This window comes from Gavialis gangeticus, unplaced genomic scaffold (assembly GCF_001723915.1).
Source record: "Gavialis gangeticus isolate Ggan-Ray unplaced genomic scaffold, GavGan_comp1, whole genome shotgun sequence".
NCBI classification, from domain to species: domain Eukaryota; kingdom Metazoa; phylum Chordata; order Crocodylia; family Gavialidae; genus Gavialis; species Gavialis gangeticus.
The window spans coordinates 46,935,194-46,951,183 of record NW_017728994.1 but is presented as its reverse complement, the minus strand read 5'-3'; the positions used below and the strand labels follow the sequence as shown (position 1 = coordinate 46,951,183).

The 15,990-nt window shown below is 62.5% G+C and overlaps 1 protein-coding gene across 1 annotated transcript in view; it reads right to left on the bottom strand.

Annotated features, from left to right (window-relative positions):
* Nucleotides 1–13,520, bottom strand: part of PDZD7 (PDZ domain containing 7) — a 15,262-nt gene extending 1,742 nt beyond the window's left edge. Inside the window, exons 1-14 of the mRNA XM_019502146.1 lie at nucleotides 13,303–13,520; nucleotides 10,192–10,332; nucleotides 9,504–9,678; nucleotides 9,225–9,401; nucleotides 8,461–8,608; nucleotides 8,163–8,223; nucleotides 7,482–7,901; nucleotides 6,497–6,689; nucleotides 6,232–6,294; nucleotides 5,888–6,032; nucleotides 5,154–5,245; nucleotides 609–700; nucleotides 326–397; nucleotides 4–103 (exon numbers count right to left, since the gene is read on the bottom strand). Coding sequence (XP_019357691.1) covers nucleotides 4–103; nucleotides 326–397; nucleotides 609–700; nucleotides 5,154–5,245; nucleotides 5,888–6,032; nucleotides 6,232–6,294; nucleotides 6,497–6,689; nucleotides 7,482–7,901; nucleotides 8,163–8,223; nucleotides 8,461–8,608; nucleotides 9,225–9,401; nucleotides 9,504–9,678; nucleotides 10,192–10,332; nucleotides 13,303–13,498 — 2,075 coding nt within the window. The 5' untranslated portion in view covers nucleotides 13,499–13,520. The remainder of the gene's footprint in view (nucleotides 1–3; nucleotides 104–325; nucleotides 398–608; nucleotides 701–5,153; nucleotides 5,246–5,887; nucleotides 6,033–6,231; nucleotides 6,295–6,496; nucleotides 6,690–7,481; nucleotides 7,902–8,162; nucleotides 8,224–8,460; nucleotides 8,609–9,224; nucleotides 9,402–9,503; nucleotides 9,679–10,191; nucleotides 10,333–13,302) is intronic.
* Nucleotides 13,521–15,990: the final 2,470 nt, after the last annotated feature.

Here is a 15,990-nt window from a genome sequence, read left to right as displayed (position 1 = left end):
CGCCGCTCGGGGGCCAGCCGCAGCTGCTCCAGCCCTGCCGGCAGCACCGCCGCCTCCGCCTCCAGCGGGTCCAGCAGCCGCAGCAGGAAGCCACCCCGGGAGTCTGTGGGTGGGGGGGTGTGCCATGAAGGGAGGCATCCCCAGGCCCCCCCGTCCCCTCCCTAGGACCCCGACACTGCCCTTCCCCTGGAGCCTTATCACTTCCCAGCTTCCAGGATCACCTGGGGAGACCTCGGACCCCAAACTGGCCCTGCCCCAGCCTCTGACCACCCCAATCTGGAAGCCCCTAGGGTTGGGATGGGGGGGGCGGGCATCGGGCACTGACCAGGCACGGGCGTGATGAGATGTCGGCGCGGGGGCACGTCGTGCTGCGCCGGGCGGAGCACAGGTGACCTTGCTGCGGGCGGCAAGAGTAGGGTTAGGGTGGGCTCTGGGGTTGGAGGGGTCCTGATGATGCTCCCATGCAGACAGACACCCCCAGCTTGCCTCTGTGCCCAACACCTGGCGGGCACGGGGCTGCTGGCCAGATCAGGGCCCTGACCCCCTGCGTTTCCAAGCTGGGGGAAGCTGGCAGCCCAGCGGGCACCTCGGGGGGTGTCTCCCCATACCTGTTCTGCTCTTCAGGGCATCGTAAGCCTCCAGCTCCAGCGGCATCACCATGCTGTCAAAACGGCCTAGGTCGGTGGGGGCGACCACGCTCCTGCCAGGGGGAGAGAGGTGGTCAGCATGGTCACAGGAAATGCGGCTGCCTCTGGGGTGGAATGCGGCTGCTTAACGGTGCAGGTATCCCAAAGCGTGCTGCATCGGTAGGGACGATTCGAGGGTTTCCCCGAGGTGTCTTGGGAACAAGTGGAGCAGGCAGGGCCCTTGGGTGGTCACATCCAGTCCAGCCCCCCACCCCAATCAGCCCTGGTGCGCACCCCGAGAGCCTGGGCAGCGGCCGTGCCCGCACCCCACTGCAGGGGAAGGCAAAACCCGCGAAGTCAGTGCCGATCTGAGCGGGGGGGACCCCCCCAATGCAACGATTGGGGCTGACTGAGCGAAGCAACGAGATCCTCCAGCCACGATCCTCTGTCACAGGTCCCATTTGAGACTTAAGGCTGGAAAAATCCCAGCTCGTGACTTTCTCGTCTTTCTTGACTACAGCAAAGGGATGCAGGGCAGAGCTGGCATGGGCTAAATCAGGGGGACAAAGGCAATGAGACCACCGGGGGGGGGGGGGCAGTCTATAGATAGCAGCTCAGAAGAGACAGCCCCGGGGCACCGGGCAGGGCAAGCTCTGAGCAGGAGTGGGGAAAGCAGCTACTTCCCTCAATTTTCACCAACCAGGTGGCTAATGAGAGTTATAGAGGCAGGGAAGGGGACAGGCCGGGGGCTGAGACAGGGAAGATGCTGTCAGAGACTTTCTGAGCCGTGCAAATGAGTGCAAGGCAGCAGGGCCGGATAGGCATCACCCCAGGGCGGAGGAACCAGCGGACAGGGTCTCTGAGCCTTTGGTGATAAGATAGGCCAAGTCGCGGGAGATGGGTGAGGTCCCAGAAAACTGGCACAGGGTGGGGCAAGCCGGGCAACTGACTGCATATTGTTTTTGACTGGTCAAGGGTTATAACAGTTTTACAAACAAACCCTACATTTTTTTTTTTGTAGTTTTCTTGCTTGAAACATGATTTTTTATTGTGTTTTAACATATTATTCACCTCAGTCCAGCTCCTTTCTGGTGGCTACTGAACTAAATGCATTAGGAGAAGGGTTGCTAGCAGATGGAGGGCAGTGATTATTCCCCTCTGTTCTGCACTGGGGAGGCCACATCTGGAGTCCTGTGTCCAGCTGTGGGCCCCCACGGCAGAAGGGATGTGGACACATTGGAGAGAGTCCAGTGGAGGGCAACGAAAATGGTTGTGGGCTGGGGGACAGGGCTGGGGGACAGGACTGGTGAGGAGAGGCCGAGGGAACTGGGCTGATTGAATCTGCAGAAGAGAAGACCGAGGGGGATTGAATAGCAGCCTTCACCTCCCTGCCGGGGGGCTGCAAAGAGGATGGAGCTGGGCTGTCCTCAGTGGGGGCAGACGACAGGACAAGGAGCAATGGGCTCAGGCTGCAGCAAGGGAAGGTGAGGTTGGATATTAGGAGAAACTCTCTCACTAGGAGGGTGGTGAAGACCTGGAACAGGCTACCCAGAGAGGTGGGGGATCTCCATCCTTGAAAGTCTAAGACCCGGGTAGACAAAGCCTTGTGTGGGATGATGTAGTTGCGGCTGGTCCTGCTTGGAGCAGGGGTTGGATTAGATGTGACCTCCTGAGGTCCCTTCCAACCCAAATTTTCTATGATTTCTTCATAGAAAATTTCTGCTTTTTCTGCATATTACTTGGATCTATTGGCAATTTTTTTTGCACATTTTTTGACTGACATGTGACCGCTCAATGGAGCAAACTTTGAGCGGTCAGATACCCAACCCTAGACTAGCCAGGGGCCAACATAGCACTTCTCGACAGCAGGCAACCTGGAGGATCCAGGAATTATAAGCCAGTTGCTTCACCTCAATAGCGAAGCCCAACTGCAAGCACCTGATCGTGAGCAGCCAGCGTGGATCTGCCAAGAACAAATCGTGACAGACAAACTTGACCTGGTCCTTGGACGCAGGACTATGCTGGTGCATGAAGGGGATGCAGTGGAGAGAGTGCATCTGGACTCTCGCAAGGCTTTTGACAAGGTCCCACACGCCCTTTTTGTAAGCGGGCTGGAGGCAGATGCACTGGAGAGAACTGCTATAAGGTGGACAGGCACCTGGCTCGATGGTCACAAGCAGAGGGCGATTATAAGCGGATCTACATCCAAATGCCAAGAGATTAGGAGTGGGATCCCCCGAGGTCTGCCCAGTGCAAGTATTAATGATTTGGATGCTGGCATGCAAAGCTTCTGGAGTGAATTTGCAGAGGGCATGATGCTGGGAAGGACGGTGGATACGCTGGAGGATGGAGGCGTGCTACAGAAAGGTCTTGATAGATGGGAAAGCTGAGCTGGAGCAAAACGGGATGGAGTTTGCTGCTAACGACTGCGGGGGGCCGCATGTTGGAAAGAATAAATCAACAATACGTCTACAAAATGGGTGAGCTGAGTTTGGAGAGCAGCACCCCAGAGAAGGGTCCAGGGGCCCAGTGGGTCACCAAGTCAGCACAAGTCTGCAGTGTGATGCAACCATGCAGGAGGTGCACGTGGTTTTCCTCGAATCCCGGCGCCGCGCGGCCGGCAGGGAGCTGCGGGGGTCGGATCTGGTCCAACCCCTGCTTGAGGCCTGTCCGAAGCCCTCCAGACAAGTCCCTGTTGAACCCGTTCCTGAAACTACACAGCAACCCTGTTGCACAACTCCAAGGCCCATCGTCCAGACACCAGTGCACTCAAAGAGATCCCAGGCCCAGGCCGTGCCCCCGCTGCAGAGGAAGGCAAAACCCCCAGTGCAACCAGTCGGGGCAGGGGGGAAATCCCTTCCAGCCCCTTCCAGCGGTGGTCTGAGCCTGAGCGCAGGCGCAAGACCCCCAGCCAGGCCCCCGCGGGGTTGATGCTGGCAGCAGCACTGGCGCAGCATTGGACACTGCTCTCGTGTCCCCTCTTCAGCGCCTTTCCCATGAGCCGAACGTGCCCGGCTCCTCCAGCCGCTCCTCGTGCTCTCGCCTTCCGAGCCCTCGGTCATCCCCGGCACTGCCTCTCGACCCTCCCCAACGTCTCCATGTCCTTTTTCTGGAGCCCAGAACCGCACCGGGCTGCAGACGAGGCCTGACCCGCGCTGGGCAGAGAGGTGCCATCACCTCCCGCGTTGCGCACCTGACGCTTGCATCGATGCAACCAAAACCGCGTTGCACCCACTGCATCACGCTGCAGACTTGTGCAGGGGCTGCGATCCCCTGGCATGCTCCCAGCTCTGTGCCCGCGGTGCGGCCGTCCCGCCAGGCACCACCTCTCGCATATCTGGTGTTTCCAGGGTTCGCCACGAGATGCAGCACCTGGCGCCTGGCAGCAGTGCGCTTCGTCCTGCTGGCTCTCGCCCGGCTGCCCCATCTGTTCAGATCCTTGCGGACAGCACTGGCATCCTCCAGCAGGTTCACGTCCTGCCCCGTTTCACGCCGTCTGCAGACTCCCTCCAGGAGCTTTCTGTGCCGGTGTCCAAGTCAGGACTGCATGCGCTGAGCAGCCCCCGGCCCAGGGCAGACCTCTGCAAACATGCTCAATAGGAGCACTAGATGCAAGACACAGGAGGTGGTTGTGCCTCTCTCCTCGGCACTGTTTAGGGATTGTGCACGCTAATCTGCGATTAAGACGGGATGCGGAGAGGGTCCGGAGGTGGGCGACAGAAATAGGAAAGAGCTTGGGAGGCAGCTGCACGGGGCCAGGGTGCAAGAGTCTTCGCGTGCGAGCAGCCTGCACGTACCTGGAGGGCTGCCACGGAGAAGAGGGAAAGCACCCGTGCTCTCGAGCTGCAAGCGGGGGGGGACGGAGACGGGGACGGGGACATGAAGTTGCAGCAAAGCAGGTTTCGAGTGGAGATCAGGGGAAACTTCTTCACTGCTAGAGCCGGGAGGCCGTGGGAGACGCCCGGGGAAGGAGTGGGAAGCAGAGCTCCACACGCGGCTTGGCTCGGAAAGCGGATGAAAGCAGCCGGGATAAGTTTACAGAGGGTTTTTTTTCTCCTTCCTTTTAATGCAAGGCTTTTGTTTTGCTTCCATTGGAGGCGCTGGGTGCTGGCTGCAGCCCAGGCTGGGGATGAGACTGGGCTGTGCAAATGCTCCTGCTGGCACCAACCCTGCAGGGTCCAGGCTGGAGGGTCTTGCCCCTCTGCCCGGGGTCGGCCTGGTGCTGTATTTGGGGTTAGGACGGGATCTTCCCCTTGGCTAGGATGGTCCAGACAGGGCTGATTGGGCCTGGCGCAGGGGGATGGGCATGATGAGACTCCCTGAGGATCTGGCCAGCTTGACTTCTTTGAAAAGGGGGAGGGTTGGAAATGGCTCCTGGGGTTCGTCTACACTAGGGCAGCTGCGTAAGTAGCGGTTGGAGGTGGGATTCTCTGCCCAAGGGTCCCGATCCTGAACTGCTTGTTGAATCAGGGAGAGAGACCCCTCTCCCACAGCCCCCCCACTGATGGCCGCACCCCTGTTACGCACCTGACGTCCCGCAGGAGGAGAAGCTTCTCAGGCCGGTCCAGGATGGCCAGAAGTGGCCGCACCAGGTCCTCCACACAGCCCTTGTAGACGTACTGCGGGAGGAGGGGGAGGCAAGCCATGTCAGACCCTGGGCTGCAGCCACCTCTGGGGTGGGGGGTAGGGGTGGTGTTGCAGCACTCAGTGAGAGGAGGTGGCTTTGGAGAGGGGCTTTGGAGGGCAAGAAACTCCTCCCCCCCAGATGCATGATTTAGGACCCAGTGGTTAGAGCAAGCACGACTGTGGGCTCTGGGTGTGCCTGGCCCAGCCAGCCCCTCTCACCCTCAGCCTGGAGTGGGTCCGGTCTGTGCACTCAGAAGGGCCCTGGGGAGGGGCAATTTCAGTCGTGTTAAAGCCCCCCTATCCCCTCAGACGCACGTTACCAGGGTGCAGAGTGTGCATGAGAGCACGCACATGTGTAGGAGCTTGAACATGCCTAGGTGCTCGTGATATGGGTGCTGCGCATGTGTGCACACATAGGCCTGCACTCACCCGAGTGCTGCGTGTGCGTGCATACCTGTGCCTGCGCGCCCATCTGGGGCCCATGGGCAGGTGTGCGCCCATGGCTCTCCCCCGAGGCAGTGTGTGTGCGTGTGTGTGTGCGCCCATGCTCTCACCCGGGTGCTGTGTGCATAAAGTGTGCAGATGTGTGCTGTGCTCTCCCTTGGGCACATTCAAGCACATGCCCACGCGCTCACCTGGGTGCAGTGGCGCAGCACAGCAGCCACCTCGTCTTCGCCAAGCAGCTTGGTGGCCATGTCGCGGATGAGGAGCAAGCGGCTCTCGGCCTCGGCGCCCGTGCTCCGTGGGCTGGGGGCACCCAGGACACTGGTGCGGGGGCCTCTGCCTGCAAGCAGCCACGTGGTCAGGGCCACACATGCACGGGGCTCAGGGGTGCTGCCCCTGGGACTGCAAGCTGGGGGAACAGCTCACGCACCACCCACCCACACGCATGCACCCGTGCCCACGCACATGCATGTAGACCCATCCCCACTATCACATGCATGCACACACGCCCCTGCACAGATACATGCATGCACACACAAGCGCCCCCTTCCCCGTCTTACCCCGTTTCAGGCTCCGGCTCACGAATTTCTGCACGGGGCTGGCTGCAAGCAGAGGGCCCATGTCAGCACAGGCTGCGGACTCCCCCTGCCCAGGGGTCCCAGGGGTGATGGCCCTGGGGGGCTGCCCCAGAGGGAGGCAGTGGCGACCCCACCTCATCTCCCGGCCTCGGTTTCCCCATGTGGGCTGGACACGGCCCAGGGCAGGGCCCATGCATCTGCCCCCCACGGGGGGACTCTCACCCCGAGCCCCCCGTACCTCTGTCGGGCTCGCGCCCCGGGGACTGGGCCCGCGCCCCCAGCTCTTCGTCGCCCAGCGTCCAGCTCTGCCGGCCCGCCCGGCTGCCGCGCAGGAAGAGGTTGACGAGCGTCTTGGAGCGCTGCAGCCCCGGCTTCTCCCCCGGCCCCGCCGGCTTCTCCTTCTTCTTCTTCTCCTCTGCGGGGGCAGCGACCTGGGCTCGGCTGGGCTCCCGCGGGGGCCCCAGTGTGGCCACGCGCACCCCACCCGCCATCTTGGTTACCCCCACCTGGGCCGCACACCCCTCAAGCAGCCATCTTGGTTACCCCCCCAGCCAGCATCTTGGCTACCCTCCCTTGAGCAGCCATCTTGGTTACCCTTGAATTGCCATCTTGGCCATCCTCCTGTGGGCAGCCATTTGGGCCACACACCCCTCAGGCAGCCATCTTGGCTACTCTGCCATCTGCCATCTGCCATCTTGGCTCTCCCTTTCCTGTGGGCAGCCATTTTGTTTACCTCCCTGCCGCCATCTTGGCCACCCTTCCATGGGCAGTCACCTTGGCCCCATACCTCTGGGGCAGCCATCTCAGCTACTCTACCATGGGCAGCCATCTTGGCCACCTTCCCATGGGCAGCCACCTGGGCCACGCATCCCTCAGGCAGCCATCTTGGCTATCCCCTTCCCATTGGCAGCCATCTTGGTTATCCCCCCCAGCCACCATCTTGGCTACCCCTTCCCATGGGCAGCCATCTTGGCTATCCCCCAACCACCCTCTTGGCCACACCCCAGCTACACCTCTCGTCAGACAGCCACCTTGGCCACCCAACCTCACCTCTCACATGCAGCCATCTTGGACATTCCCCAGCCCCATCCCAGCCAGCTCTCCTGAGGCGGCCATGTTGGACAGCCCTCTCCCTCCTTCCCAGCAGCCATCTTGTGGGATTGGGTGCAAGGGGCTGGGGCAGGGCGCGGGGGCGGCGGGCACGTACCGCAGATGGTGAGGTAACTCTGGGAGCGCTTGATGGGCTGGCGGGGCCTGCCGAGCGCCAGCAGCAGGGCCGTCTTGGGCGAGTCTGATGGGTCGTGGCCGGGGCTGTGGCCGGGCCGGCGTCTCCGGGCCAGGAAGGGCTCGCGGGCAGCCTCGGCCCGGATGGCTGTGTCCCGCAGCAGCTCTGGGGGCCGCACCGTGCGCCACGTCTCGGCGCTCGGCGGGTCCGTCTGGATGGCCGTCTCAGCCCACTCCCGCTCACGCCGGCGGCTCTGCCCGTCCTCCGTGGAGATGCCCACATCCACCCGGCTGGGCGCTGCCAGCCCGTTGAGGGCGCCAAAGGCCGTGCTCGAGGAGTAGGACGAGACGGAGGAGCTGGTCTCCGAGGCCTGGGACAGCTGCTGCAGCTGCCCGTTGGCCACTGGCGGGGTGAAAGCACGGAGCCGTAGGGCGATGTTGGGTCCGACCTCAGAGCAAAACCAGTCGCCCCAACGCCGCCCACCAGGGCAAACCAGTCTGAGCAGGGGGGAAACCCTTTCCTGCCCCAGTGGGAGACCCTCCCGCCAGGACCCCACAGGGTCACGGGCCCTGTATTGCCAGCCTGGGGAGTCCCCCACCAGCTCTCAGGGCTGGGGCATCACAGGGTCCTGGCTCCCCACCCCATGGGCCATAGGGCGCTTACATCTGTTGAGCCAGCAGTACTCGGCCACCATCTCCTTGTAGGCGGGGAAGCGCCCGGTCTCCTGCAGCAGCCGGAGAGAGAGGCGGTGAAGGCCCCAGATGGCACCTTTGAGGCGAACCCGATCCCAGCCCCGCGTGGCCGTGAATAATGCATGCTCTCCCCCGCCCGCCCGGGCTGAAACCCAATCCCCCTGTCCCCGCCAGGCTCGGGGCACGGCTCTGCAGGCAGGCACCGGTGGGGCCGTGGGTGCAGGGGTCCCGGCCTCTCCGCATGCTGGCAGGACCGGCTCGGAGGCTACCTTGATGGTGAGCATGATGTGAGTCTGCCCCTTTAGCACTTCCACTGCCTTGCTATGGCTGATGTCTTCGAACTTGACTCCGTTGGCTGCAAGGACTTGGTCTCCCACGCGGATGCCGTTCTGCTCCGCCAGCCCGCCAGGGTCCACCCTGCCGGGCACAGAGTGGGGGGCTTGGCCCACGAGGCCACGGAGCCCGCCCCGAGCGCGCCTGGACGCTCTTGGCCAGCGGCTGCTTTTGCTCCCGGGAATCCAGGACCCGTTTCGAGGGGGTCCCAGGGATTTCCCCTGCCCTGGGAGCCAAGCACCTGGCTTGCCCCAGGCCAGAGGCCGTGATTTCTCTCCATCCCCTTCCCCCGGCTGTGCGCAGAGCTGGGGCAGGCCTGGTGAAGGACATGGCCCATGCACGCACGTGGCCAGCTGCAAAGTCTGACCCCATGCGCCCAAGTCCCTATAGCATGCATGCACGCATCCATGCATCCGCATGGCCTTCCCCCATCCATCTACCCACCCCTTTTATCCAGTCCCCATCTGGCAGTCATGTGGAGCTGACCACCCCCTCCAAGCACAAAAACTACAGCTCCCAGCATGCTCTGGTCTTAAAGGGCCAGCTGCCCATGCCAGGCTCCACCCCTCATTACCCACCCCGCTTTGAGGGGGCAAGCTTTGCATTCCCCATCCTTTCCACGGGGCTGGGGCAGCCCCGGGGGGCTCGGACCAGCGCAGGGAAGCTCTGCGGGCCCCGGGGCGATGCCAGCGGGACGTACTTGGAGACGTAGATGCCCAAGCCGAACTCGCGGCCGCCGCGGATGTTGAAGCCGAGGCAGTAGTCGTCGGAGGTGGTGTACAGGTGCACGATGCGCCGCAGCCCATCCTCCGAGCTGCTGTCGGACGGCGTCGACCCGCTGCGCTCCACGATCAGGCGCCGGTTCACCACGTCCACCCTGCCGGGAGTGCCCATGAACACCTGTGCCCACCCCGGCACGCCAGTGTCCCTTGCTCCTGACCCCGCAGGCGTCCCCGGGGCCGAGGGCACCCGCGCTCACCAGGCCGTCTTCTCCTTGGAGAACTTGATGCCGGGCACCTTGCCCATGCGCCGCACCACCATGCGCAGCCGGTTGTTGCCCGTCAGCACCTTGACGGCGCTGCCCATGGTGATGCTCTCCAGGCTGATGCTGTTCACCTCCGTGATCTTGTCTCCGACGCACAGCCCGGCCAGCTCTGGGAGTGGGGGGCAGGGGCTGAGATTTGGGGGAAGGGGTGCGCGCCCGGGTCCAAGAAGGAGCAGGGGGCACTTGAGGTCTCAGGGCCGGGAGGTGCGACCTCTGGCACCATGCCCATGGCCATCACAGCCAGCTCTGCCCATGCCAGGGAACTGGAGCCACCGGGGACTCCTTGCTGGCTGCACCCCCATGGATGCACTGAGCCCCAGTTGGAGTAATTTGGGCTCCTTGGCCCCCTTTTCCCCAGGCAGCACCTCCCGCCCTGTGCTCATAGCCAGAGCTCTCCAGGCACCGGCCCCGGAGCCCCTTCTGTGGTGAGCGTCAGCATCACCGCGCCCATTTTACAGAGGGGGGAAACCGAGGCAAAGGGCTGGGAAGTGACATGACCAGGGCCATGAAGCAGAGCGGTAGCACACTCCTGGTCTCCATCCTTACAGTCCGTGTGCAACAGAGCAGTGCATGATGGGATGTGGGATGCTCCCCTGGGAGGGCACGGGGTGCCTGCACTCACCGGCTGCACTGCCGTCCTCGACCTTGCTAACGAAGATGCCCAGGCCGTGCTCAGAGCCGCCGCGCACGCTGAACCCCAGCTTCCCGTCCGTGCTCTTCTCCACCGTGATGGCATTAATTATGTCGCTCTCGTCGCTGTTGGCTGCGGAGACATGGCAATGACACACGTGACGCGACAAGCTGGCATGTCCCCGGCCTGGCGGCACAGGTAACAGTGCCTAACTTTTTGGGGGTGATTTCCTCAGCAGCCTGGGACAGCGGAAGTCCTGTCCCGGGGGCTGTATCGATTCGATCAGGGGCTGTCGGTGTGGCTGGGATCAGAGCTGGGGCAGGGGGGTAAACGTCCCCATCTCACCCCCGCTCCACCCAGCATTTAAAACCAGCAGCATTTCTGTTCAGGGGCTTCGTGGCTCACCTGCAATCCACCCGATTCCTGCTAATGCCTCTTCACTCTGTAGGTGCTAATGATCCTGTCTCCTTTTTCACAGAGGTCATAGAAACCAGAGTCCTAGTGTCCCAGAGCTGTGGGGCTGGCAGGGACCTCCTGAGTCCAACCCCCTCCTGAGGCAGGATCAGCCCTGTCCAAACCAGCCCGGACAAACCCTGTGTCCAACCTTCGAGACACACGACTCCAACACAGCCCCGGGCATTGCCCCTGCCCCTGCCCCTGCCCCTGCCCCTGCCCCTGGGAAACAGGGGGGTTGCAGCCGCCAGCGTCCCGCTGCTGCCAGGAGGGTCCTGGACGCTGCAGAGAGCCCAGGCCAGGCCGTGCCCCTGCTGCAGAGGAAGGGAAAACCCTCCTGCGATAGCCACAGGCCTCTTTTCATGATTTCTACCTGGTTTGTCGTGGGGTTTTTTTCAACATAATATATCATCTGATTTCATATAATAAATCAGAGCACCGTCCAGTGCAGCTCTATTTGTTCTCGCTTTAATCTTAAACTAAATAGTGCAGGCCGAAACCCCTGGCACGTGGGTAAAACTTCCTGTTTCTTTTTCACCGGAGGAGGAGAAGCGTTGTGTGACATGGGACGACGCGTTGCTCTGTCTGCACCCCCTTTTTCAAGATCCTAGATCCGCCCGTGGCTGGGAGATTTGCACGTACCAGCTAGCAGTGCTGGGCAGCAGTGGGAGGTTGTTATTCATAGATTATAGAGTTGGAAGGGACCACGAAGGATCATCGTGTCCGAGCCCCTGCCCCAGGCAGGGAAGAGGACCGAGGTCAGATGACCCCAGCCAGGTGTCTATCAAGCCTCCTCTTGAAGACCTCCAGGTTAGGTGATGGCACCACCTCTCTTGGCAGCACGTTCCAGACTTTGGCCACCTTTACTGTGAAAAATTTCTTTCTAATGTCTAACCTGAATCTACTCTCCACTAGTTTGCACCCATTATTCCTAGTTACTCCTAGGGGCGCTCTGGTAAATAGGGCATCTCCAACTCTCTGTTGTCCTCCCTTGATAAACTTACAGGCTGCTACTAGGTCACCCCTCAGGCATCTCTTGCGAAGGCTGAAGAGATCCAGATCCCTCAACCTCCCCTCGCAGGGTCTTGCACGGAGGCCGCTAACCATGTGAGTGTCCCTCCTTTGAACCCTCTCCAGATTCTCCGTGTCCCTCTTGATGTGCAGCGCCCAAAACTTCAATTGCAGCCTGACCAGTGCCGCAGAGACGGGGAGCATCACCTCCCTTGATCTGTTGGTCATGCATCTGCTAATGCATGATAGGACTTTTTGAATTAAAAGGGCCGTGGGCCTCTAATGCACGATAGGATGCGATTAGCTTTGTTGATGGCCTCATTACACCGCCGGCTCATGTTCATCGTGGAGTCAACTATGACTCCAAGATCTCTCTCAGCCTCTGAGCTGCTGAGGAGGTCGTCCCCCAACCCACGGGTGTGCTGAGGATGCCTCCTCCCCAGGTGGAGCACCTTGCATTTGTCTTTGCTGCATTGCATCCTATTTCGTTCTGCCCATTACTCCAACCTGTCCAGATCCGCCCGTATCCGCCCCCTGCCCTCCAGTGTGTTAACTTTGCCCCAGAACTTGGTGTCATCTGCAAACTTGCACAGGGTGCTCTCCACACCCTCGTCCAAGTTGCTGATGAAGATATTAAATAACACTGGTCCAAGAACCGAACCCTGCAGGACACCACTGCCCACCTCTCTCCAGGCCGAGAACAACCCATCCACCACCGCTCTCTGGGCACAGGGGCTGAGAGACCCTTGTTCAGCGTGGATGGAGTCAGCGGGGATATAGCGCAGGGGTTGGCAATTATTTTGGGTGGAGGGCCACTTACTGAGTTTTGGAAAACCATCAAGGGCCACATGACAGGCAGCCCAGGGCAGATAAATATTAATTTTCTACATTTTTTAGGGGCCCTGCAGGCTGGATTGAATGGCCTGGTGGGTCGCATCCGGCCCCTGGGCTGCATTTTGCCCACCCCGGATATAATGGCTACTGAGCATGTGGAAAGGCTGCATTTCCCAGTGCAGATGGGCTGGGTTTTCCCAGGCTGGGTCCCTGACATCAGTCTGAGGTCGCCATGGCTTTGCAAAGAGGTTTTTAACCCCCAAAACAACTTATTTTTCACCACTCCCCCCTAAGAGACTCAGTCTGGCCCACGGGCTGGGGTTGGGATTCCCCAATCCAAGCCCGAAGCAGACCCGGAGGCTGCCGTGTGCCAGACCATACAGGTCAAGTTCAGCAAAGGTTTCAGCGTCAGGAAACAGGGATGTCTGATGGGAAGCATCAGGTGACCCCAGTCCACGTAAAGGTTCAGTAGGGTGATGCTCCCCAAGGAGGCACAGGGGCCTGCTCACCCATGCTGGGGATGGGGAAACTGAGGCCCAGAATGAACCCAGCTGTCCGGTCCCCTAGGGGGATACAGCATGGAGAAGCAGTGGCTTGGGGGTCTCGCTGCCCAGCAAACACCCTCCGTCGCCGAGCTGGGCTCCCAGCTTCCCGCTCCACCTGGCCAGGAGGTGACCCCCAGCCCCTGCCGGCACAGACGGGCGCACGGCCCCAGCCCAGGTGCCACGGTCCCCTCCCACCCCGCAGCCACATGAGACGGCCTGGGAAGGGGGCGAGGGTCTCCCGGGGTGGCGGGGGACGCACCTTCGATGGGCGAGTTGATGAGGATGACGCGGCCCATGGGCGAATTGGCGCGCAGGCCCCGCGCGTGCCTGTTGGCCAGGCGGCTGTGCTTGCTGAGCAGGTAGCGGGTGGCGGTGCTGGCTTCGCTCACCGAGCTGTGCAGAGACGACGGATACATCATCCCGTCCGGGAGCCCCGGCCCCACACCATTGGCCATGGCTGGCGGGGCGGCTCCGAGGCATCCGGGGACCCCGGCGTCCGGGGCGGTCTATCTTGGCCCTTCAGGTCTCCTCCTGCCAGAGATCCCAGGTGTCCGGGGGCATGGCTCTCTGAGCGGGGCGGGCGTCAGGGACCCCCAGGCCGCGTGTCCCGCCGGGCCAGGTTGGGTCCCAGCCGTGGCGTCCGCGAAGCTTGTGCGGGGCCTGGCCAGCTTCTCATGTCCGGCTGCTACGAAGCCCTAAAGCAGCATCAAGCCTCGTTAGCACCCCCCAGACAAAGATGCCGGGAGATACGGCTCCCCCCGGCCCAGAGGGGAGGGGAACGGTAGCCGGCGCAGCGCTCGATACGTGCAAATTAATGCGGCGTCGGAAACAGGACACCGGCGGGGAGGGGAGCCCAAGTGAACGGGGCTGGGGATCTGGGATCGGGGTCCGGGGCTGCCAGGAGATGGAGGCATTTCGGGGGCTGGGGCGACTAGTCTAGTTGGGATGAGGGGCCTGCACTAAGCTCCCACCCCGTTGAGTCAGGATCAGGCCCCTGGTGGGGGCTGGTGCCCACCCGTGCCCCCAGCTCCCCCAGGGCAGCTCCGTTAGCCCCACGGGGGTTGCGGGGAAGAGGGGCTGAGAGGCCTCCCTCTGCCAGCTAGAGCTGTGCCCCACGCCCTGACCTCCATGAATAAGTGATGCCGGCTCCATCCCCCCCCGTGCCAGGGACAGGACCCCCCCATCGCCCCCATCCCCCTGCAGCACTGTGGACAGCTCCCCCGGCCCCCCTCTCAGGGGGTGCAGCTGGCTGCAGTTGCCCCCCGGGGGGGCAGCTCCAAACCCCCCTCGCTCCCTGGGGCAGGGCCCCCCCAGCCCTGCCAGCCCCTCACCTGCCTCCATGGTGCAGCCGCCTTACCTGGCAGAGGCACCCGGCACCGCCCCCCACCCACTGCCCCGCAGCGATAGGCCGGCTCAGCCGGGCCCCGGTGCCCGATAGGCCAGGGCAGCTGCCACTCAGCCTGGCCCAGGTGTGTGACACAGGCTGGCAGGTGAGCTGGGGGGGGCGGGCATGGGGTTCCCCTCCCTGCCATGCGTGTCCATACCATGTTCAAGGGCCGGCTGGCTGCAAGCTGTGAGATCCCATGGGGTACCAGTGCCTGGGAGAGACCCCAGGAGTCGGGGCTCCCCCCTTCCCCCCAACTTTGACCCTCTATCCCCCACTCCCAGAGGCAGCAAGGAAACCCAGGCGTCCGGGCCCGGAGAAGGCCGAAGCCCTGAGGTCACGGCCCCCCCGTCGCCGCCACGTCCCCAGGGGCGGCCGCCATGTGCGGGCCCGGGCGCCGAGAACCTGATACGGGGCTGGTTTCAGGTGCCACGCAGCTGCCGGGCACGAGATCCGAGCGGGGCTGGGGGCAGGGCCTGGGCTGGCGGGGCCTTGTCCGTGCCAGGAGGGGGGGGTGGGCGCTCAGAGCCCCCGGCTGGGCAGGGGTCCCGGGGGAGTAGGCCCAGCGCCCTGCCAAGCTGGAAGCGGGCGGCTGGAAACTTAATTCGGTGTCCCCCGGGGCGGGGGGGGTGACCCAGATCCGTGAGCACCTGCCACACCGGTGCTGCGGGGCCTCTGGGCAGCTTAGCAGGGGGCTCCTGACCCTGCAGGCCAGGGGTCATGGGATGGCGGGTCCCCCCCCAGAAGCTGCTTGCGCCCCAGATCAGTCCTCCCCCATCTTTTCCTGGCCCTGCTGGGGTGGAAGATACTGAAACCAGGCACCCGCCATCCTGCACTTGGCCCTGGGGTGAGGCCCTGTCCTTCCAGGCCCCTCCTGGAGAGTCTCACTGAGTGTGGGCTGGTTTTGGGCCCATTGTGCAGGCAGGAAAACAGGCTGGTGGGACCTGGAGGTTGGCGTCAGGGACAGCGGCACAGATAAAGACCCCAGCTCAACCGGGGACAGGATTGGTGACGGCATCTCAGGCAGAGCAGAGACCCGGGCACAGCGCATGGGGTTGCGCGTGCGCACGTCCACGAGAGAGCGTGTGAGAGCGTGCAGGTGTGTCTGCTAAGGCAGGTGTGTGCGCGCTCATGCCTGTGCATACATGCTAGGGTGTGTGCTCATGCATGCATGTTACCGTGTGTGTGTGCCTGCCCATGTGCACATGCTAAGGTTTGTGGTTGCGTGAGGGTCTGTGGGTGGGGGCTGGGGGTGTGTGTGTGCATGCACATACTTGTGTCTGTGCATACATGGTAGGTCTTGTGTGTGTGTGCATGTGCACTTGTGCCTGCACATATGTGCTAGGCTGTGCATGTGTGCATGCCCACGTGGCTGTGCATACATGCTAGGGTGTGTGTGTGTGTGTGCATGTGTGCGCGCGCACTTGAGGCTGTGCATACATGCTGGGCCACGTGTGTATGCACGCGTGTGCTTGTTTGTGTGCCTGTGCGCACACCTTCTGTGCCTGTGCAAACATGCTAGGCCTTCTGTGCGCGTGCCCGTGCTCGGCCCCTCCCTCGGGG